Genomic DNA, 25,759 nt, shown 5'->3' on the forward strand with positions numbered 1-25,759 from the left:
TGCTCTTTCTTTGTTGCTAATCGAATTTGGTTATTTACTGTATATACCTTTCAGTTATATTTTTCTTTTGGGTACAATATATTTATACAAAAAATATTTTTTCTAAAATCAATCAGTTCAACATCCAATTCTAAAATTCTAATATTTAAAGACCCTTATAATAATTAATCCGTTTAGTATAATACAATAAATTTAAAATTATATATTATTGGAATTATAGAAATATTTAGTTGTAACCTGGTAATAAATTGGCACATTTAGATCTTCACGGTTCCATGGGTAAACCCAACAAAAAAACCACCTTTAGTACCGACCGTCATCCAATTGTATGAATTATGTAAATAATCTCAAAACAGTGTAATTGACCAAAAAACTAGAATGCATTCAACTGAATAAATTAGTAATATTAAATTTATTCACTTTAATTCAACAAAATTACATCAGAAGATAAAAAAATGACAACAGTGAAAGTTACCGCAGATGCAATAGACAATTTGTTAATCATTTCACTAACGGCTAAAACAAAAACTTTAAGAAAAATCGTATAAAAGCCACTACCACCTCAACCGAAACAGTATCAACGACTCAGTTTCAGTATTCACATCAATATGAATACATACAAAGGACTTTTCGTCCTCGCCTTAGTGGCTTTAGTGGGAGTTACTCTAACTCAATCTCGTGAAATTAGTCGAGACAAACGTGAAGTTAGTAGTGATTTGGAAGCAGCGGCATCCGGGCACGGTCACCATTGGAAAAAAGGAGGCGGTCACGAGAGCCATGCTGACCACCACAGCAGCCACGGTGAAAAGGGCGATAAAGGCTACAAAGGTCACCATCACCACGAAAAGGGATCCAAGGGCCATCACGACAAAGAGGGCCACAAGAAACACTATGAAGAACACGGCGGCCACAAGAAGAAGCACCACCACGACGATGGCTACCATGCCGAACACCACAAAGGAGAAAAAGGCGAGAAAGGACACAAATACGGTGAAAAGGGATCTTACAAAAAGGGTCACAGCACCAAAGGAGGACATGACGTACATAAGCTAGACGAATACAAAAAGGAAAAACACTTCTTCGACGAAGACCATGACTCCGGTCATCACGAAAAACACGGAGGACATCACCACGAAGACGGATACAAAAAGGGAGGCCACAAGAAAGGAGGTCACAAGAAGGGAGGACACCACGAAGACCACTACGGCAAGAAGGGAGGTCACGAGAAGGGATCCCATTACCATGAATCTGCTGGTCACAAGAAAGCCGGTGGACACGACGACCACTACCACCACGACCACAAGTATGGAAAGAAGGGTGGACACGAAGACCACAAGAAGTGGGGATTCAAAAAAGGACATTAAGTACCAAAATAAAAATGTGATTCAGTTGATTTTTGTTAAGAATAGTTGTGTTTTATTGGTTGTTGTTTTGTTTTATGTGACTAGTTTTAATAAATCGATTTTAATATTTTAAAAAATTGATCTTGTTATTTTCTAATTTACCAGTAGTACTTAACGTACATAAAATCCACCATTTATGCTTGTGTAGTAATTATTTTGGCTGCAATTTTTCGTCAATCCATAAATTTCCTAGTTTTTTTTATTTAATTCAATTCAAGTGTTATTATTTATTTTATATAAATTTTTATAAATTTATACTAATATTCGTCTACCTCACAGACATGCCCTGTGTAAGCATATCTCACAATTTTTTTTTTAAATCTTGCTCTACTAATCCTTCCAGGCTCTTACAACTCATTATCATCTCGAAACTTAATACACTCTTATCATCTTAGCCTATGCTATACTATTGTCGCATCAACTACTAGTACCAATCTTAGATGTTCTCTAATATGTTCATTCTTAATTTTATTTATTATTGCCACTCCACTCGTCTATCTAACCGTTCGTATTTCCGACACATGTATTTCTACTTAATTGTCCAATATTAAGTGCCATACCGTACATCATAGCTGGTTTTATGGTAAGTTTTATAGAAATCTTTCTGTTCTCCAATACAATACTCACCTCCTTTCATTCCATCCATACCGCTTTAACTCTACTGCATACATCTTTATATATTATCCCATTACCCGGTGAGACCGATCTTAAATACTATTTAAATCCTATTAAAATCGTGTTGCCATCCTAAATGTTGTAAATCTCTTTTTTCAAGAGGTTGTCTCTACTTCTCCCGTCTTTGCCTCCTTCTTAGTATTTCCTTTTTCTTATTAATATGCCTCGTCCTTTAAGGACATTGGCGATCATTATGGTCCGTTTTTACTCTGCAGCAGTTCTGAAGAATTGTATTGTTGTTTTTCCACTTCACTGCTTTAAATTTTTCAATCAGGACGTGCGTCGTCTCCCCTGAACATTTCTTTTTCTTTTTTCATATTTCTTAATGCTTCTATTTGTTACGTGTTGTGTCCATGATATTTTCCACATTCTTTGATAACACCACATCTCAAATCTGTCAATTCTTTTTTCAGTTGCGACCGTAATTGCCGGGCTTTAAATCGTTGTAAGCATCACATTTTGACGAAGAATGTCTTTGTTGCCATTAGTCCTAGAATGTTTTACGATAGACAATTTTATATTACAGAAAATATGCTTTATTTCTTATTTAATAATGCATATAACTAAATGTAGTAGATAAATCGTTAAAAGTAGAAAACTTTGAAGAACCGTATCTTGCTTAAAATTAGTCCTAGAGCCTTCTATAGTATACTGTTTTAAGGCTTATTGGGTTTTCTTTCTACAAAATGTGCCATTGCATATGCCTAAAGCTTCATAGAAAAAAGTTATAGAACAATGTTTGCGAAAGAATAAAAAAAATGGCTCAAAAATGAAGTGAGTAGTGAACTTTAAAAAATCGTATCTCGTACAATGTAAATCCTAAGGACATCTACTAAACGCCATTTTGAAGAGAAAGAATAGACATTTGTTTTTTGTAAAGCAACGCCTATAACTATACCACTTTAAAAATGAGATGGGGCAAAAAAGAGAAATCGCGTTTGTTCGTGTTTTTTGCTACGTTTTTTTTAATATATTTTTCTCAAAAAATGGTGACTTTTGATTTTTTGATGATTTTTAACTTTAAATGGTGACATTTCAATAGGAAATTTAATTTTTAACAACTGTTCTGTGTAATGTTTATGTAAGAAAAGTGCACCCAAATGCACCTTAGTGCATGGAGACACCCTTTCAAAAAACGCACTTTTTTTAAATGGTAGCGCTCCGCGGTTTATGTTTATATTTGGGGGATCCAAAACCTTTAACGTTGTAATTTCTTATAGTCCACTTTTTTTAGGATATAATCAATAGGCTAATAGCTTTGCAAAACAAGTTGGGAATCTCCGGCTTCTACAGTACTATGCGCATGATAACCGTGTCATGAAGACACATCCCACTACAGCAGACTGTGAATGCGACCATGGAAGACAAACCATACAACACGTTACTTTCGAATGTCCTCTTCGAGCTTATACAGGATCACGTGACTTTTTGTAGCAATAAACTGTAATTTCCAGAATTTTTTGTCGAAGCAATCTTAAGTTTTTATATATCTGGCCATCATTGCATCTTCGATATCTTCTCTCCATGACCGTCTTGGTCTACCTCGTTTTCTTCTAGTAGGCGGAGTCCATTTTTCTGTCTTTTTTGCCTATCTATTTTCAGGCATTCTCTACAGGTGTCCATACCAGTTTAGTGTTTTGGCTTCGATAGTATTTATTAGGTCTAAGTCAATCTCCATTTCTCTTCTAATGTCTACGTTTCTCACCTGATCAAGTCTAGTGTGAACATCATCTCCAATAGTCCACTTCCATTGCCTTAATTTTTTATTTGTTTTTCGATTGATTTCCCAAAGTTCGACGCCGTACAACCCAATGCTTTCGATTATTGTTTTATAAATTATTCTTTTATTTTCTTTTGTAATTATATTATTCCACAATAATGGCTGATCTTGCTTGGTCAAACCTAGAACGTATTTCTTCTTTACTCCCTGCTTTTGATGTTATTTGGACTCCCAAGTATTTGTAAAGCAAAACAGCTTTAATTTTTAGAAAAAAAGTATGTTTCTTGATCAAAATACATTATTTAAGTTTAGAGTTAATTTTTCAGATTATATTTAGGTATAGTTTTTTCTAGAACTTGACTTTTTCGACCTATAATCGATACCTTGCTAACTTGATATATTGCTGTAATAGGTATTGTTTTACCTAGCAGTAGTATATACTGGAGAATAAAGTATTTTCGTTTAATAAGAAGCTATCAATCAGAATTATCTACTAATCGTCTTCCGTTTTTGAACTGTGCCTTGTTTGAACGACCTGTGTGTATGTATGGATAAATATTTACCGATATTAAAATGGATGCCATTTCCTGAAATTATGAGAATTATTTTAAGAGAGCTTCGGCATTAGAAATAATTTCTTTACTGAAACAAATAATTGCAAAGTTGACCAAAGACTATTTCTGCATTTGTCAGTTAATCAAAAGATATATTAACAATTGTAATAACGATAGAGGGATAATATGAAAAAATAGGATAATCTAAGTAAGCAAAATAGTAACATTTGTCTTCATGTCAATAAGATACACGATATTAAAGTACCAAATGAAATCACATATTCGAAAGTTTTAAAAGAAGGTTAAAGAGTTTTGAGATTGAAAATTGAAGGTTTTCGAACAAATTGAACACGTTGGTGCTAAGCTACGCCGATGACACAGTTATAATTGTTAAGAGTCTTGAAGACATGCAGCGCCTACTTGACAAGATATCAGTTGAAGGAAATTTATTGGGCCTAAAAATCAACACCGCAATAACGAAGATGTAATTGGTAAACCAGAATCCTGATCAACCAGTGCAAGTAAATGTATACGGTACACAGATAACCAAAGTCTCTAAGTTTAAATACCTGGATAGCTGGATCAGTGAAGATCTGAAACCGAGACCGAATTGAAAAGGCCTGGGTTTTTGAAAATGCGAAGCCATATATTCTACACTTCTATGCGGAGATAAAACAAACGCTAAAATTTGCCAGTTTAAAAAGACTTGAAGTATTTGAATACCTTAGATTTCCTACACTCCCACAAAACTTGGAAGTTCTCCACAGAATGAGCAGAGAACGTTAGCTCAATAAAATCATAAAAGGGCGGAAAACTGCATATCGCAGACATGTAATGAGAAATATCAGATAAGAGAGTATGATTGAGGGTAAATGTGGGTCAGGACGAAGACATCGCTCATGGCTTAAAAACAAACGAGATTAAACAGGCTTGGGCTCTGGAGATTTGCTGCGAAAGGTCCAAAACAAAAAAGAATATGCCAAAATTGTTACCGATCTTCGATAGAAGGCACTGGAAAAAGGCGAATAAATGTGAGACTACATTTTGTCCACACCATTTTATCATAATCTCTAGTGAATGTCTGGGAATTACGTTTGATCTCTGGATGTATTGAATATTGAGTTAACTGTCAAATTTATGCCTAAATAAACTATGTCAAAGTGTTCAGTTTTGTTCATCCAAACAAAAAAAAAACGATTAGTGAATCAAATGTTTTTATGTAAAAATGTAGTTTTCCATCTGTTAGACATGTAATAATCAAAAATTTTTCTAATAATAAAAAACGTTAATACATGGTTAAAGTCATAATTCAAAACAATAACTAAAAATTAGAGAAAACATTTAATAGTACCTGTTACATGAAAATCCTTCACCATAGGTGCATCTCCTACCTTGTTAAAAAAGTCAAGAACAAAACAATCACAAGTATGTAAGTGCAAAAGGCAGTACGGCAAAAACACTCTATTGTTAAAGTATTCGTCGATTATATCAAACAGCTCCATACTTGACGAATCACGCCAAACGTCATACGGCATTCCCCACAAGTAACTATCTACGATTATATAGTTTTCAAGAATGCGTAGAAATGTTCATATTAAATTAAAGTTGAATATAATACAAAGTTAAAAATAATTATGTATTTTTAAATAAAAAACTAATAAAGAATCGCATTTTTTATAAACATTAATGTGATAAAAGTCCAATTAACTATCCAATGCAGTAGGAATTTTAAACAACACAAACATCTCTCTACAGTAATAGTATATATGTACATAGTCGCGTATATGTTGGGTACATGACGTATAACGGATGTGCTTGATGTAGCTGATAAAAGAGGGTGAGAGATTGAAACGGTTTTTGTATTAAATCTGAGACAGATCGGCTAAGGAAAAAAACTCTAAGCTCTACAAATTTCTGGCCAGATTGAGGTCATCCTTAAAAAAATACTAATTATCATTATCACTCTAGCTTAACAACCCTGTGTGAGTCCTAGCCTCCTCAAGAATTTCTCTCCAGTCGTCCCTATCCTTCGCCTTCCTTCGTCACACGCGTATTGCCATATTTCTCATGTCAAGAAACCTTATTCTAGGTCTTCCTCTTTTGCTCTGACCAATACGTCTATTAAGGAGCGATTTTCTGGCTAAGTCATTTTGTTTCATCTGCATCTAACAAGAAATAAAGAAAAAATGTTGGATGTTTCGAAAGAAAAGTACTACAACTTCGAACTTAATAGAATATACTATGAACCTGATATCTTAAAACATATTAAGATAAGGAAGTCTGAGGTAGATAGGGCATGTAATGCGGATGAAATAAAATGATCCAGCTAGAAAAAGGCTTCTTGAAGGAACAAGGTTCCTTGAATGGATAGGGACGACTGGAGAGAAATTCTTGAGGAGGCTAGGACTCACGTAGGGTTATAAAGCCAGAATGATGACCAACATAGTTCATAATATGACTTCTAAAGTATTTAAAAATAGAATAGCCATGTACGTTTAAAGTTGACACCAGACTTAAAAACAATATAGTAATGTTTTTCTTCTTCTTCTCATGGCGCCATCTCCTTTCGAAGGTTGGCGATCCAAATTTCAATTGCTGCGCGAAAGATTTCTGCAGATGAGCGGTCTAACCATCTCCTCAGGTCTTTCAGCCACGAGTTCTGGCGTCTTCCTACTTATCTTTTTCCCTGTACTTTTCCTTCCAGTATAACTTAAAGTAATTCGTATCTTTCGCCTCTCAACACATGACCCAAGTATTGATTTTTCCTCTCTTTGATTATCTTATATACTAAAACGCTAAGCCCTTTTCTTGTCCACCACTTTACTCAAAAACCATATTAGATAATTAAAATATTTTTCGGAATATTATTAGTATTACGTATGAGATTGTCAAGATATACTTTTGGTACAAAAATTCACTTCCGGTTTTAAGATAACCGAAAGTTAAAATTTACTTTAAGTTTTAGACCCCACAATGTATATATGGATCGAAGGGTCTCGTCGAGACGAATCTAAATATGTACTTCCGGTTGCGATCCGACACCGGAAGTGACCCGAAACGCGCATAAAACGTCAAGATAGAGCAAATCTGACACCGGATTCGTGATCAGCATGCAAAATTAACTGCTAAATGATATTCATGTCGACATTTGATGAACTAAAAATTGCATTCCGGTTTTGAGGTCGACTTCCATAATCACTTTTTTTTTACTTGCATTATTATTGATGAATGTTATGTATATTCTTGCTTATATTGTTTGTATTGATCTCTTAATTTTTCTCGCAAAATAAAAATTTCATTTAAAAAACTCGATGTCGAGTTGGTCCGCTAGTTCTTAGTAATTCTTTTTGTTTACACATGCGACGAAGTACCTCAACATTAGTAACTCTTTGTACCCATGGTATTTTCAACATTCGTCTGTATATATACATCTCAAAGGCATCTATTCTTTTTTCTATTTCAGAGTCCATTGTCCAAATTTCACAGCCATACACTAAGACAAAAAACGTAACATCTTATCATTCGGATTCTAAGCTGTAGACTAAGGTCTGATCTTGTAAAAAATGTTTTCATGCTCATGAATGTTTTCCTTGCTTGTTCGATTCTTGATAGGATTTCTTTTTTTGGATTACACTGACTATTGATATTTGCTCCCAGATCTTTTATGTACCTGTTCTATTATTTGACCCTTGGCAAACACATGTACGTTTATTAGTGTCTTTGAAAATACTAAAGTTTTAGTTTTGGAAACGTTTAGATGTAAACCGAGCATTTCGCTGTGATGAACTATCGCATTTATTATATTTTGTAGTTCTAGTGCGTTGCTTGCTATTAAGACGGTATCATCAGCATATCTGACGGTATCATCAGCATATCTGACGAAATGTCTTTCTAGGAAATATCTATTATCACTGTCTTTTAAGAAAAGACCCATTGGTTTACAATTATCAGTAATATTTCCGTGAAAACGCAATATTGTACACACTAAAATATAATTTACATACTTCGATTTTTTCTAGTACCTAGTTGTGGTTGTTCCGGGCATACAGTGGCATCGAAAGCTGCATCTACCATACTGTTATGTTTAGTTAAGTCTAATTATTCACTTTCAGAGCATGGGTCACTTTTTTTCATCATTTTTTCATCAACAACGTCATTATTCTGAAAGTACTAACTAATTTTACAATAAGCATTTTTTTTTTCAGAATCCCTTTTTCTCTTTTATTATACTCTCCCTCTCAGATATTTCCTAGAACTAGACATGTTGATATTTAACTTTCACAATTAACTGTACTTTAACTTTATTTGCAGGTTCCATAAAAATAAAACACAAAAATGTCAAAAAGTACTTCCTTAGTTAACAAATGCAGGAATTCCCCGAGAGTCACCAGCTCGCCCGGGCCACCTACGTACTACGACAAAAAAGAAGCAATCACTGGATGCGTTCTAAAATTGATCCTTTTCTTGTGAATACGTTTATTCTTGTAAATATTTATATATAATGTATACTTTTTAGTAAATTTTGTTAAAAATGTTAGTTGTCTTTTGCTCGTAATCCCTTGGACCGGGGGCCCAAGTATTGTATTTTGTCAGTCACCCCATAGTTACGTTACTGGCCACGACTGAGGGACGCCATCTATTGCTCGATTGTAAAAAAATTAAAAGACGAATCTCGTATTATGTCGATATATTGGTGCCGTACCATAAAGTTGATAAAACCGTTTGTGTCGGAAAATTACATTTATTTGGTAAATTATCTCGTCAAAAACTTTAAGACGATTTAAAAATACCTAAAGTACGCATTAACAGTTGTCGCGCATAAGAAAATTAAATGGTCTCAGGTTTTCTCTTTGGATTTTAAGGTCATGTCACCTATAAATAACATCTCGGATAAAAAACAATGTGTCATTAATAGGATATTAATACAACGCAGCGTAAACACTGACTACGGACGTCATTCAATAGAATAACTTCAATATTAATCACCCAATATTAACAACTAAAGTACCTTGATGCAACATCTGGCATTTATGGTACGTATTTAGATAATCAATGCAGCACAGTGATGATAGTTCTCATTTACTAAGGCTACTGATATCAAACGATAACTAGAATTTTAATATTTTGTAAACTAATTGAATTTATTTTGTTTTGCTTATGTGTATAATAAACTTATGGAGAAAATAAATGCACCCCTCACTGGAAGTGACACGATTAACCAGAAAGTTTCTATTAGCTTCTAACGCGTGAATTTTAAAATTTAACTTTTAAAATGTAATTTGTCTTTCACACACAATACAAAAAATCCAAAACGCTAATTTAATAATTAAATTACCTGTAATGACCTGTACATGTGAAAGGTTATTTTCATCCCTGAGAGTACCAAAGACTGACTTAAGAAATTGTATTAGCGAATACATTCAAATAGATGAAGAAGAGGTAATAAACCATACGGTTCGTAAGCAACGCTGTTTAGACATTTTATTATAAATTTAATTTGTTTTTAAATTATTATTTAAAATACAGTCTAAGATTTAAATTAATATTTTTTATTATATTTAGATATAGATACCTAATTGTCCTCCGGAGGCGTGACAGCCGTGCCGGAGGCATGAAGGAATTTGGATATCGGTCAAAATACTTGGGAATTCCAAGGTTGGCCAAATCCAAATTTCTAATTGATTCGATGCAGGGAAATCCACTTTCGCTACGTAAAACAAAGGATTTGTTTTACATAAAAGCAGGTAGATTTTCTCTCATCGATCAGTCGAGCTTGCCTCTTCTACTGTAGACCTAGTCGGTGCTATTATTGTTCCAACTAAGTTATTGTTTTATTTCTGATTTTCTGTATACCTTTTTATTTTAGCATTATTGTATATTCAGACCTTTTCAGGTTAGGATATTACATTGATCTATATTTGTTCATGTACTGATTGTTTATTTTTCTTGTATTTTGTGTCTAAGTTGTTCTTCCGTAAGTTAAGAACATTTAGAAATATTTATCTGCTTTTTCTATTTTATATTTTGATTTGTACATTGTCTAAGTAGTTCTTTCCGGTAAGTCAAAGAACTCTTAGAAATATTTTCATAATCATTGTTGCATTATTATTTCCGATATTTTATCTAAGATATTTTCTTTCTTAAGTTAAGAAAATACTTAATACATTTGTTTCTTTATTTTCTATTTTATGCTAAGTTGTTTCTTCCGTAAGTCAAGAAACACTTAGCAATATTTTCACATCTTTTCTATATTTGATTTTTCTTATTTTCTATTATAAGTCGTTTCTTCCGTAAGTCAAGAAACTTTTATAAATATTTGTGCATTTATTTTACTATATTTAATTCTCTTGTTTATTTTCTGTTCTAAGTTGTTTCTTCCGTAAGTCAAGAAACACTTAGAAATATTTCCATATTTTACTCTCACATTTACATATTTCATTTATCTATATTTCTGTCCTAAGTTGTTTCTTCCGTAAGTCAAGAAACACTTAGAAACATTTTTTTTCTTTGCATTATATTTTTATACCATTTAATTTAATTGTTTACTAAGTTATCCCTTCCGTAAGTCAAGGAATACTTAGATCATTTTTACCTATCTGTTTTCCATTTTTGCTCTGTTACTTTGTAACTGTTTCTTGGAACCGTTACCTATAACAGATATTTGTCACTGGAACTGTTATTTATAACAGCGGTAGTATTTAACCTTTCTACCAGCGACAAACCAAAGATGGTGAATATCCGATCCAATTCCGGGGATAGGAAGAAGCCCGAAGAGCCGGCGATGGGTCCTACAGGCCCAAATGCCCCCTCTCGGCAACATAATAGTAGGCTCATGATAAGAGTAGACATAACGAGTCTGTTGCGAGTAGCATGCGCCTACAGCACTGTATCAGCGACGGCCTTGTGGACTATCATGGATTGGGTTTTTCTGAAAGTGTTAGCAGTAGAAAGGAGACATCTCTGTGGGTAAGGAGACTGTGAGAGAGATGAACGTGAAGATGACGGAAAGTAAGGAGGGATGGAATAGTGTTCACAATTACATCCAAACAGTAATTAAAAAGAAAGAAGAAGAAGAGAAACACTAACTAGACCAACAACAGATATAAGATCTAGATAAGAGAAGGGAGTGTTTCAAAAATGTCGTCAGCCTTACAGCGGCCATCCCACTTTCGCAGTGCAGTACTTGCGACAGTCAACTGCGCACAAGCAGGAGAGGGTGGTTTTAGTTGGTGGGCAGGATAACAGATACCTGAATTTTTGGCACTGCTATCTTTAGTACTTTAAATTAAACTAAAACCTAAATTTTAAGGACAAAATGGAGCTAGCATAAAAAAAATTTTGGTGCCCAACAAACCCCCCACCAAGAAAATTCTAGGTGCGCCACTGCCTACATATTATGCACATATATATACCTACTGGAAACTCTAGAAACGAAGAAGCAGCAAGTCTAAATGTCTTCTTCAAAAAAGTAAAAAAACGTAATATTATGTCTGCTGTCATCCATGCCTTTTTATTGGACACCCGTGTTATCGATGTGTGCCCCCTTAAAATATCGAGGATTTTTGCTTTTGCTTATGATAAGTGGTTCCTCCTTTTCACCTTCCATATTTGCCCAGATCAAAATTGTAATTCGTTGTTTTGCAGTTATTCTTCCAGGACAATTTCCATTTTTCAATTCATTTCTTCTTACGGACAACTCAGGGTAATAGACACCCGTCTCGTCTGTATTAGTATTTAAGAGATCTTTTGAAGCCTAATCCTTTAAAATAGTTGGGATCGACACAACCTGAATCAAATTTCTCATATGTTTACTTTTTATGCGATTAAAAAATTTAACTCAGTGCAATTTATCTATTTTGATAGACCCGTAGGTTGAGTGTACATAATCTAAAAATGCATTTTTTTTTTCTTCGAAAAAAGCGTACAATTTTTTTCGAGGTGGCTGCAGGTCCAATTCTTTTTTTCGAAAAACTTTTTTTTGGAGATGGTGCAACTTACGAAAAATCTAAAAAAAATCAGACTATTGCCATTTTACCATATGTAAAGGGTACAACCGAGAAAATAGGGAGAGTCCTAAGAAAACTCAAAATAGAACCGATATTTAATACCGGCAGAAATCTTAACTATTGTACTTTCCGGCAAAATAAAAATATCGTTAGAAAATCAAGGAGTATACAAGATTCCATGTGGGAACTGTGACAAATCGTATATCGGACAGAACCATACAAGCAATCAGTGTTAGACGAGAAGAACTGCCATCGGAAGAAGAGAAAAAACGTCGTCCCTTGCACAACATGTCTTAAATTCAAGACATACAATAAACCTGAACCAAACTACGATGCTAGCTAACATTGAAAGTAAAATACTACTACTACTAAGGATTTCCACAGTTTTCACTGTCTTCCTTCACTCAACCGTTTTCTCCAATTTTCCCTGTCATTCCAGTCTCCATCTCGCAGGGTTCTTTTCTCCATAGCCTCGTCGATTTCATCTCTGAATGACCTTCGGGGTCTTCCTCTCTTTCTTCTTCCAATCGGGCTCCATTCTGTGATTTTGTTTATCCAGCGTCCTCTGTCCGCTCTTCTGACGTGGCCGTACCAGGATAGTCTCTTCTCCTCTATAAAGTCGATTATGTCTGATTGCACTCCCATTCTCCGCTTAATCTCTGCTTTTTCAATTCTGTCTCTTTTGTAAGTCTACAGCTTCTCCTCAGGAACTCCATTTCTACTGCTCTTATTCTACCTCTATTTCTCTTGTTTATTGTCCAGTTTTCGGACCCATATGTCAGGATACTTCTTGTCAGGGTATTATATATTCTCTTTTTTGTCTTTATCGTAATGTTCTTATCCCACAACACTGAGTTTAGTTGTCTTATACAGTTTCTTGTTTGTCTCAGTCTGTTGTTTATATCTTCTTCTGTTGTTCCCTGGTTCGATATTATGGTTCCTAAATACTTGAATTTATCTGTTCCATTTATTTGTCTTCCCTCGTCTATCTCTAGGTTTCTCATATCCTTGTTTTCTGTTGTTAGGTATTCGGTTTTCTCTAAGTTTATTTCCATTCCGTTGTTTTTATATTCTTCTTCTAGTTTTCTGAGCATAAAGCTGAGATCTTCTTCATCTTGTGCGATGACTACTTGATCGTCGGCAAAACTTAAGGTGTATAGGTATTCGTCTCTTACTGGTATTTGGCTTACGGCCCATTCCTTCGCACTTTCTCCTCCATGGTTTGAGTGTCTTTTCCAAGAATATTTTAAACAGAGTAGGGGACGTAGCACAGCCTTGTAGAAGTCCTTTTGTCGTCTTAAATGGATTGTAGGCTTTATTTCCACATTTAATAGCTACTTTGTTTTCTTTGTATAGTGCTTTAACTGATTTTATTAGTGTTTGTCGGATTCCGAGATCATTCATTGCTTCCCATAATTTGACTCTAGGTATTGAGTCATACGCTTTCTTTAGATCAACAAAGGCCAGATAGACCGGTCTACCTTTCGCCATTTTCTTCTCTATCAGTTGTTCTAATGTGTACGTATAATCTAGGCATGATTTTCCTACTGTGAACCCTGCTTGGTCTTCTCCAATTTTTCCTATTATTTCAGTTTCTGGTTTTTCCTTAATAATTTTCCCGTAAAGTCTACCTACCGACGATATTATATTAATTCCTCTATAGTTTTCACATTTTTTCCTGTTTCCTTTCTTATGTATGGATGTGATGTATGCTTGTGTCCATTCCGCAGGTATTTCTTCTCCATTTAGTCCTCTTTCGAACATTCTATGTAGCATGCGGAATAACTTTTCCGTTCCGTTTTTAATTAGTTCGTTTGGTATTCCTCCGGGTCCTTTGGCTTTTTTGTTCTTCAAAATGCTTTGAAATTAAAATAAAACGCGAAATCAGAGAATCAATAGAAATAGAAAAAAATCCCAACAGTCTAACCCAAAGAGATGATGCTCAAAGGCTTTCAACAACATGGAAAATGCTGTTAAAGAAAAAGTCAAAAATACATCAGACCACAAGACCGACTAATAGGTTCCCGCCTACCTACACACGGACAGGATCGATTACAAGAAGCTTTTCCAAGGACCGTTTGAGAGAAGCGCGGCTCGATTGGCTATATAAGTAACCGCATCGACCAGGAGTGTCAGTTTACTTCAAGTTGAGTGTGTACTTGACCACACGTTGAAACGTGAAGGGCCGGAATTTCTGAGATCTAAGGCATCCACCGTACTCAGAATACTAAATAAATTGTACATGTAAGATAAAATATTATTTACGTAACAAAATTCGAACTGCATAAAGTATTCTGCATTGCCGGTGGCCCCTCGGTGATTACAGAGCCTCCGGTGAGCTTCTCGCTGAGTGTTAAAACAATAGCATATAAATTCCACGAGGAAGAGGATGGAGGCGAAAAACCTTCGCTCCGCCTCCCGAGTGGCGGTCGAGATGCATCAAGAATCTTAGAATATCTCGGAGGATGCTCCGACCGTACGACATGGCGCTCAACACACGGATGAATCCCACAACCCAGATTTGGCATTTATATTATCCACTTTAATCCAAGCAGTGACGGCACTAAGTCTAGTGCAGAGTAAGCCGATTAAAGCCCAGGACAAACCAAAGACGGAACTTCCGCAACCGAAATGGATCCCTGCACCACCTACATACTCTGGCGACGATACTGAAAATCATCAAGAGTTCGTAAACGAAATAAGAAAGGCAGCTCAATGGGCACAAAGCCAATAATTCACGACTGGTCTGAACTACGAAACGTTTTTGAACAGGCTGATTGATCACTTTTACAATACAACAAAAAGATCATCATTAATGTCAAAGCTCTACGGACATTACCAGAAATATCACGCCGAGTTTATTTCGACAAAGATGGCTCTTTTCGACGATAAATATCCAATGCCGACGAGGAAGAAAGGTGCAGGGCCACTACCAATCTGATACGCGCATAAATCAGAAAACATCTTCGAAACAATATGCCGAGAACCGAGGAAGAGCTGAGGCGAAAAAGCTCGACAACCTTATCCACCCAAAGTCGTAAAGAATTCTAACCAGAACCAAACCAGGGGACAATTCACACCGCACAGCTTTTTTCGAAAAGGAATGCATTTTTAGTTTATATACACTTAACCTACTCAATCACATAAAAAGTGCGCTAAACTTTGCTGCTAAAAGTGCTGCATCTCAGAATGTAAACAAACGAAAAAAATTAAATTCTGGAAGTGAGGGCATTTTGCCTATCTTAACGGGGGATACCCTTTCTAACTCCTTATTTATTTTGTAGCCATAGGAACACTTGAACACTCTTGTTTACTTTAAATTTTTGGTCCAATTTTCTGGAACTTATGCCACTTTTTTCACTTTCGTTATATATATACATTTTTGCTTTGATAGAGAGCCGTTTCCTTTTTCCCGCCATACTAGTTAGTTCCAACAATAATACCGCGTTTAAAAAAAAAACTGTCGACTATTACGCCCCTAGTAGAAAAAATCAATAAGCATTTGGCAACACTAGCTAACACACAAAAGTTTATTGTTGACCTGAACGTGAAAGCGCTCTGAACCCCGTCGGTCCTCATTCCCTGTAGTCTTTTATTAAGTCAAAATAATCATTTAGGTTGTAAACGCATAATTGGATCAAGCACGATTTTAATTTATTTTCTAATTTTTAAATATTATTTTCATTTCTCATATTAAGTGGCAAACAATTGTAAAATTTAGATCCTGCAAAATCAGGACTAGTTTCAAAAAGAGTTGTGGAGTGTTTACACACGCTTATCAACCTCACGTGGCTTGTCGGGTAATTATGAAAGTCAGAGTTGAGGGTAAAATTTCGAAATTTAGTTTTGACGTGAATAATACACTTATAAATATATAAAGCATGGAAAGTCAACAGTCTGTGTTCAATAAAATATTTACGACATGTCTATTATCAATATTGAATATCAATCTAAGAATTCTCTTTTGAGTTATAAAAACTCTAGAAGAGTTCCTAGAGTTTCCCCACAAGACAACATTATAGGCCATATATGAATAAACCAAGGCATAGTACACACTTATCAATTGATTGGTATTAAAAAGGATCGCATAGTAACTCTTATTCATTGTTTTGCAGACTTTAGTAACATTTTTATCCCATGTCATATTACTTTCTAGAATGCTACCAAGAAATAATGTTGTATCACTAAAAGTATTTCCTTAGAACTAACTGTGATCTTATAATTATGGGATGGCTTACAGCGCGAGTAGAACTGCATACAAATAGTTTTCTTTGCATTTACCATTAAAGAGTTCCTTTTACACCAGGTTGTAAATTCCTGTGCTACCAGGTTCATTTTTGATATGAGTTCGACTTCAGTTGACTCGTCAACTACAATTGTTGAATCATCTGCATAAAGAACTGTATGATCTGCAGTTAAAAAATTTATCAAATCATTGACATATAAAATAAATATTAAGGGTCCCAATACAGAGCCTTGTGGTACACCTTGATCAAGAATAAAAACAGATGACTTCTTATTATCGAGTTTTACTAGGAATTTACGATGTTGTAAGTGTGACCTTAACAAGTTCAAGAAGTGACCCCGAAAACCAAGGTCTTTTAATTTATGCAGTATAATTTCAATGTCAACAGAGTCAGAAGCCTTAGTTAAGTCAAAAAAGAGTGCACCCACATAACTTTTTCGATCCAAAGCAGCGTGGATATAATTAAATAATGAAATAGAAGCACTCTCTGTAGATTTATTAGGAAGAAACCCATGCTGGCATTTATTTAAGATATCATATTTATTCAGATAATTTAACATTTTATTGTAAATACACTTTTCGATAATCTTAGAGAGCACACTTGTTACAGTGATTGTAATTATTAACCAAACATGGATCTCCCTTTTTAAAAATTGGACTAACTACTCCCTTTTTAAGGTCACTTGGAAACTTGCCATCCATGACAGATAGGTTGATGGTGCTATATATATCCTAAAATGTAAAAATGCAGTTTGTAATTTTTGCCTCAAAAATAAATGTTACAAAAACAATAGCTATTCCAGGTACTTATGTTTTTGATGACAAACACAAAGTACCCCATCGTTAACATAATCCGTTAAGCCTTTAATTTTTGCAGAATTTACGAAAATGCAGAAAAAAACGTGATTATAATCTCGTAGTAGTTCTGCAAGTACAAAATGAAAAATATTTATTATTAATATGATTATTTCTCTTATTATGTTTAGAAATTTTAATAATTAATATTGAAATTTGATAAAGATAACAACATTCTATAAAAAAAAACATTATTAATTAATATTAGTTGTTCTTCATTAATTAATGATAAATCACATTAATTCGCGATACTTATACTACTAATTAAATCCACTAGGCAACTATTTGGCGACATTCTACCGACACCTGTTTAAAAAATCATGAAATATAATTACAGAAATCTTCTACACCTGTCTCAAACCGACTAGTGCTGCCTTGACGTTATAGCACTGAATTACATTCAGTACCATGTGTTTTTGTAATTACAGCAGAATATTGAGTTCATAGTATGTACTGATTTCCTGCAGTGGCGGGGAATACGCTGGAAACTGGCAGTGATGGAGCTTCACCGATTGTTAATTAATTTAAAATGTGTTGATGTAGTTCATCGTTATACCTCAATTATTTAACATTCTTTTCAATTATTATTGATTAGTATGTTGTATTGGAATATTTTTCTTGTAGTCTTACGACACCTGTTGTTAAATATGTTTAAGTAAACATTCGGTATAAAATGAATTTGGTTTTAAATAAAATAAAGCACAGTGTTATATGAAACTATCGACAAAAGGTAAAATCATTACTGGTAAACAGCTGTGTATTCATTGTCTAATATATTAACCATATATTTAAGAAAAGATTAATTTCTCCTTCTATTAACGCCAACCAAAAAAAAACATATTATTTTTTTGTTTTGAGTCGATGGTGATAGAGCCAGTCACATTTGACGAATTGATAATGTTCAAATTTTTAGTCTAAATTGGATCAACATATTAAATTAAATTAATAGGAGAATTACACAAATAAGAAAACAGCGTCACACTGTTCGCCAGAATTCTATCAGAAGGTCGCTTTATACATATTTATGTAACTTGGACCATGGAAAGGAGGTACAAGAAGAGAAGAAAAAAGTTTTAGTGATCTAGTATGGTCAACTTTTGATAAAAAATCGAAATCATTTTTCACAAACCTTTTTTTATCCATCTTACTATGTGGTCAGTTTATCAGTTTTCCCTTACCGTTTGTGGATTTTGGTGAGCTATTGCTACTTTTAAACAACACAATATTTGTATTTTAAACTAACACAATAGAAGTATAAAGATGTGTTTCTATAATTCGCCAGTTCTACACTCTATGGCCGCCACTTGACTTAATGTGAATCTTCTATTAACTATTATATTTCCTCTTAGAGTGCCGTCTCCCTACAAAGGTTGGCAATCATAATGGCTATATTTGTTTTTGTACTTGCTGCTCTAAACAAGTTAATCGATCTGCATTGATATCAATCACGAACGTACACGTTATTTGTTTCTTTTTTTTTAGGAATGGTTATAAACGCTGATTTCATCAATTCGTGCGGTATTATTCCCGTATTGTATACCGTTTTGAGCAAATCTGCCAATACTTCCAAGTTGTCCTCTTCCACTAGTTTTAACAGTTCTACAGGTATTTCGTCTAATCTACCTGTCTAATTATCTTTAGAATTTTTGATAGCATATTTGAAGCGGGATGAGAGAAAACCGTGGAGGAACCTTCATCCTGTGAGAGGGCATTCCTACTTGGAATGCGAGAAAAATATGGGACTGATCACCTCCAAAATAGAATGGAAATTACTTCAAATTGGAAAGAAAATATATCCAATTCTCGAGTAAAACCATCCCGATTTTTTGTCATCTCAGTATTTCAAGATCTTGTTAAAGAGTGAACCAAATTTTTTACCAATAGGATTTAGTTCTTGTATCTCCTGAATTTCACCTTTTTCATATTGGAAAATTTCTCCAACGTACTCCTTCCATCTGCTTTATTTCTTAAGTTAATCTATTATCAGTACTCCTTTCTTGTCTTTTGTGTGTTCTTGTTGACTTTTATGACCCATTTCGGCCATTTCTCTTATTTTTTTATGTTTCATCAAATACATTTCCTTAGCTGCTTTGCTTTTTTCCTTAATTATTCGTTGTATCTGAATATACTTTTGTACGTCTTTTCCTTTATATTTTCTTCTGTCTTCCAGCTGTAGGAGCATTTATTCTGTCATCCATTGTTTTTTAGGCTTTTATCTGTCAAACTATCTTGGGCTGGTTTCAATAATATGTTTTTTTTATATTAATCCACTTTTTATTTACGTCCATCATTGGTTTGTTGTCGGTTAGTGTTTTTTGCATATTAACATTCATATTATTTTTTAATTCATTTTTTATTTTATCGTTTTTAAGCATTCTTACTTATCTATAATTTTTGGTTTTTGTCACATTATTACATTAATTTTTGGTTAAAGGGAGTATTGAAAATGTAGCAATATTTAAAGCTATAGATAATTAGGAAATTTTTCTGAAGGGCTAGACCAGTTTTTTTGTGATAACTACTGTAGATTGAAGGACGAGAGAAAACTTTTAGTTTTATTGGCTAAAATACCTTAAGAAGTATACATTATTTTAAGTAATGTAATTATCATCATTATCATCTTAAGCTCGAAAATCCTCTGTGGGTTTTTGGCTTGCTATAAGATTCTGGAATTCGCATTGTGTCCTGCTCATCTGAGTCGGCGTGTTTAAATGAACGCTATGACTAGTAACTAAAGAGTTGGTATAATTCGAAGTTATATCTTTTGTGCCACTGCCCTTGGTCGTTTATAGCTCCAAATAATTTGTCAAGTATTTTCGCTCGAATATTCTTAAAAATGTTTCATCCCTCTGTGTGTTAGTGTTTCTGCTTTATATGTGAGGACCAGCCTTAGTAGTGTTTTGTATATAATAATTTTAGTTCTTGTTTGGATGTTTTTTAAGTGGAAATATTTTTGAGTCCATAGGTTCATTCATCTTTTAATTTATTCGCTTTTTTGGTTGGTAATAGTCACCAACGAGCAAAGTTATGTGAAGATGTTACCACGTTCAAAGATTGAACGCTTCCAAGAACTATTTCCCGTTTCTTGTTTCCTACAGTATCCTTAGTAACCAGCATGTATTTGGTTGTGTCTTCGTTGATGACTAGACCTACTTGTTACGAAAGATTGTTTAACATCTTGCTTGCTACGCCCTATTATGTCAATATGATCAGCGTATGCTAATTTATATTTTTGTAATAGTACCACCATGTCTAATTTACGTCCTACCTTACGTACCTTACGTACCTACTTACGTACTACCTTTTCCAAAGCAATATGGGCATCCAATGGGCATAAAAAAATCCAATACCAATTTAGTCCATCCAATACAGCCTAGGGATACATGAAGAATATAAATACTTCTTCTTTAAGTGCCATATCAGAGTTTTCCGATGTTGGCGATCACTATTGCGAAGGCCTCTCGATCTTCTGCCAAATGGAATAATTATCCTGCATTTGATATCTGAGTCCATTTACGAATGTTTTTCAACCAAGAAACCTAAATTTTGCCTTTAAGGATCAGTTGTAGTATTCTAAGAAATAATCTACATATTCGAAAAAAATTCTCAGGTACTGAGACAGCTACTACCGTTACCTCATTACTTTTAATATCTTGTGTTTGTCGTAGTTGTAGACAAAACGTCATCAGAAAGGAATAATTCAAACTCGGACATAAACTACGAATAAAATATTTATTATACCATTGTAGAAACATTTTCTTTATTTATCATTTTCAGTTGGATACGCCACTGCTTCGTAAATACTTCACACCCGTTTGACGTCAATCGAAAATATAAATACTGCACTTAAGTACTATACACTTTTCATATTACAATTGAGAGTTATAAAATGTTATCGCTTTATTATGAATGTCTCTGGGAAATTGCATGGAATGATTTATTTAATGACATAAAATAATTTATATGGTTAATTGGTAATAGCATAAACAATTTTGACTGGGTAATTTAAAAATACCTACGCTTATAAATATCTGGATGTAAAACACACACACAAATATATTATTAGTGTTAAAATTGATATTCAATTGGCAGAGTAATGAAATAAAAGAAAAGGTTAAATTAAAAAAGTTAGCATGGCAGAAATACCTAGCGAACCAGAATGCAGAAAGCTGTCAAAAATATAAGCAACAGAGGGCAAAAGTAAAAGATAAGGCCATGGAAGCAAAAAGAAGAGCTGGGAGGATTTCGACAATAAAATGAAGAAAGTTACCACACCAACCAAAAATTTTTTACACAACCCTGAGAAGTCTAAGAACAGAGAAAAGACAAAAAACATCAAAATAAATGAAAAATAAAAATGCCCACATCCTCTGCGATAACGAAAGTTTTATGAACAGATGAAGAGATATTTCGAAAACCTCTTGAACCAAGAAGAGTCCAATAATGAATTAGACAACAACGAAGAAAATGCACATAAGAACAAAAATCAAAACCAAATATCCATAGATGAAATAAGAGAAATAATATGCAAGTTTTAAAGAAGAAAGGCAGTTGGTTATGATGAGATAACCGCGGAAATGCTAAAAAATATAGTCTCTTCTTCTTCTTCTTTGTTAACCATTTTCCATCCACTCCTGAATGTAGGTCTCTCCCAATTGCTTCCATCTTTCTCTATCTTGCGCCAATCTAATCCACTGTTTGCCTGCCACTGTTCTTATGTCATCTACCCATCTTTTTTGAGGTCTTCCCGTGCTTCTTGTTGTCGTCCTTGGTCTCCATTCTAGAATTCTCCGTGTCCACCTGTTGTCATTATATCGGGCTACGTGACCTGCCCAGCGCCATTTCATTTTTGCAATTTCTTCCACAATAAAAAATATAGTAGAAAATGGAAATGAAATCCTCAGAAAAGTTTGCAATAAGAGCAAAATTCCAAAAATCTGGGAAGTGGGGGTTATTTTACCCATATTAAAAAAAAGAGGCCTACGAGATTGCAGCAACTATAGAGGTATAACCCTCCTGGGTATCCCTTCCAAAGTATACGAAAGAGTACTGGAGAAAAATCTACTACAAGTGGACCTTAAACTGGAGCATCACAGAGCTGATTCGGGAAGGGAAGAAGCATCCATGACCATATTTTCACACTTAAACAGCTAATACAAAATGAACGAAACACAAGCGCGGAACTATAAGCCTTCATAGACCTGGAAAAATCATTTGACAGAACCCGCCGATAGAAAGCGACAAAATCTTAATAAATAGAAGAGCAGACACCAAACTCAGAAAAGCTAAAGTAAAACCAATGTAATGATATGTGGGAAAACAGATAAACGTACACAAATTAAAATCAGCAACGACACCCTAGAACAAGTCGAAACCTTCATATACTTTTAAGAGTTCAACTAGAGAGTAGGGGTACATAAGAAACTAAGATAAACACTAGAATAGTAAAAGCAGCCTGAATATATCATGCAATTAAGAGAACATTCCTATCGAAGAAAGAAGTATCTCAAACAGCCAAGATAACTATTTATAACACAGTTTTTGTACCTATCTTAACATTTGGATGCGAAAGCTGTATCTAAGAAGAGTACTAGGTGTGACCAGAATGGACAGGATGCGGAATAAGGTAATAAGAGAAAATCTCAAAGTACATCCCACAGATTATATATTCGAAAAAGCCCAGCTGAGGTAATACGGCCACATGGTTAGGATGGATAAAAGACCAGTGAAATCAGTTTGGGAAGCGGGAAGAAACCTGAAAAGATCGAGGGGCAGACCCTTGAAAACCTGGGACGATGAAATTGTCGCCTTCCTAGGCAAGAGAGGAGCCCTCAAAGAGCAAGCGTAGAACATGGCAAGAACTTGGTGAAAAAATCAGCTGGTTAATAATAAAAACGGACCAAACAAACAATTCGACTTCGTGAAGTATTATACGTAGATATTACATGTAATATAACTTCTATAATTGTGGCAGTTAATAAGGTATTAAAGTGTGCTAAATGTCAAACAGATCGACCCAAGAGTTATTCGGACCTCACCATGACATCACCACAAACCAGTATAAGATCAGAACCAATATCGAATTACAAGCACTCTACAATGACGCCGATATTGTCCAAGAAATTAAATCACAGCGACTAAAACTGGTATGGGAGGAGATTCCCACAGGCAAAAGACCACTCGGACGTCCCAGAATGCGATGGAGAGATAACATCCAAGCAGATCTCCGGAAAATCAACATTCCATTTGACCCTAGGTTGATGGAAGACCGAACAAATTAGAAAAAAGTTGTACAGTCAGCCAAGACCCACCCAGGGTTGTAGCGCTACGTGATGATGATGATGGGATAAACAAATTGAATAACTCTTGGGTCGATCTGTTTGACATTTAGCACACTTTAATACCTTATTAATTGCCACAATTATAGAAGTTATATTACATGTAATATCTACGTATAAAACTTCACAAAGTCGAATTGTTTGTTTGGTCCGTTTTTATTAATAACCAGCTGATTTTTTCACCAATTTCTTGCCATGTTCTTCGCTTTCTCTTTGGTGACTCCTCTCTTGTCTAGGAAGGCGGCAATTTTATCGTCCCATGTCTTCAAGGGCCTGCCCCTCGGTCTTTTGAGGTTTCTTCTCGCTTCCCAAACTTGTTTCACTGGTCTTTCTTTATCCATCCTAACCATGCGGCCGTACCATCTCAGCTGGGCTTCTTCGAGTTTATTTCTATGGGTTGGACTTTTAGATTTTTCTTATTACCTCATTCCGTATCCTGTCCATTTTGGTCACATCTAGTACTCCTCTTAGATACAGCTTTTGCATCCAAATGTTAAGATGGGTACAAAAACTGTGTTATAAATAGTTATCTTGGCTTTTTGAGATACTTCTTTCTTCGATAGGAATGTTCTCTTAATTTTATGGTATATTCAGGCTTCGTTTACTATTCTAGTGTTTATCTTAGTTTCTTGTGTACGTCTACTATCTAGTTGAACTCCCAAGTATATGAAGGTCTCGACTTGTTCTAGGGTGTCGTTTTTGATTTTAATTTGTGTACGTTTATCTGTTTTCCCACATATTATGACATTGGTTTTACTTTCGCTTTTCTGAGTTTGGTGTCTGCTCCTCTATTTATTAGGCTTTTCGATCTCTCGATTTTTATCGGCGGGTTCTGTCAAATGATTTTTACAGGTCTATAAAGGCTTGGTATAGTTCCGTGCTTGTATTTCGTGCATTTTGTATTAGCTGCTTGAGTGTGAAAATATGGTAAGGAATGCTTCTTCCCTTCTCGAATCCACTCTGTGACTGCTCCAGTTTAAGGTCCACTTATAGTAGATTTTTCTCCAGTACTCGTTCGTATACTTTGGAAGGAATGAATAACTCAGGATGGTTATACATCTATAGTTGCTGCAATCGCGTAGGCCTCTTTTTTTAATATGGGTAAAATAACCCCCACTTCCCAATTTTTTGGGATCTTGCTCTTATTCCAAGCTTTATTACAAACTTTTCTGAGCATTTTATTTCCATTTTCTACCATATTTTATAGCATTTTTGCGGTTATCTCATCATAGCCAGCTGCCTTTCCTCTTTAAACTGGTTCACATCGGTTTCTCTTGCTGACCAATTGTTACAAGATCCCTACAAATTAACCATGATAGGAACCATTCGTAAGAATAAAGAGGAGATTCCTAAGGAGTTCTTGAACGTAAAAGACCGAAACTGTAATACGTCAATGTTTTGTTTCGATAAAAAAGACGTTAGTATCTTACATGCCAAAGAGAAACAAAGTAGTTTTGTTACTTTCAACAATGCATGAAGGAGCAGAAATTGCAGAAGAAACCGGCAAGCCATCCATAATTCATAACTATAATGAAACCAAAGCAGGTGTAGACACCTTCGACCAAATGTGTTCTAATATGAGTTACAAAAGAAAAATACGCAGATGGCCATTATGCGTATTCTATGGAATGATAAATATGGCCAGCATAAACTTTTACGTTATTTTTTATACTTTTAATATCTTAAAGGAAAGCAAAAAACCTATCTCCAGATATCAATATACGATTGAGTTAAGCCTTTGTCTTGCAAAACCATGGATGCTAAACAGATACAATACTGCAAATTTACGTAGAAATATTCACCAAGACATAGTTAAAATCTTCAACATAACTGATGGAGATGATGAAAATGTGGCCCAGGAAAAGAAGAGGAAGACTTGTTTCTACTGTCCAAGCAAAAAAGGCGCATGACCACCAACTATTGCAAGGAGTGCAAGAAGCCAATTTGCAGAGAACACCGAGA

General features: G+C 34.7%; 2 protein-coding genes across 4 annotated transcripts in view; one reads left to right on the top strand and one right to left on the bottom strand.

Annotated features, from left to right (window-relative positions):
- The window catches only part of IP3K2 (Inositol 1,4,5-triphosphate kinase 2), a 229,704-nt gene that overhangs the window by 113,219 nt on the left and 90,726 nt on the right, over nt 1-25,759 (bottom strand). The gene's annotated exons all lie outside the window — the stretch shown is intronic.
- Nucleotides 591-1,470, top strand: LOC140440141 (uncharacterized). The gene has a single exon (XM_072530445.1). It carries the CDS (start codon nt 609-611, stop codon nt 1,362-1,364), a length of 756 nt encoding a protein of 251 aa, XP_072386546.1. The 5' UTR covers nt 591-608; the 3' UTR covers nt 1,365-1,470.

The sequence above is a fragment of the Diabrotica undecimpunctata genome, chromosome 4, assembly GCF_040954645.1.
Source record: "Diabrotica undecimpunctata isolate CICGRU chromosome 4, icDiaUnde3, whole genome shotgun sequence".
Classification (NCBI taxonomy): domain Eukaryota; kingdom Metazoa; phylum Arthropoda; class Insecta; order Coleoptera; family Chrysomelidae; genus Diabrotica; species Diabrotica undecimpunctata.

Excerpts from the sequence above, each read along its gene's own strand:
- LOC140440141 (XM_072530445.1), top strand. The coding sequence starts at position 609 with ATGAATACATACAAAGGACTTTTCGTCCTCGCCTTAGTGGCTTTAGTG.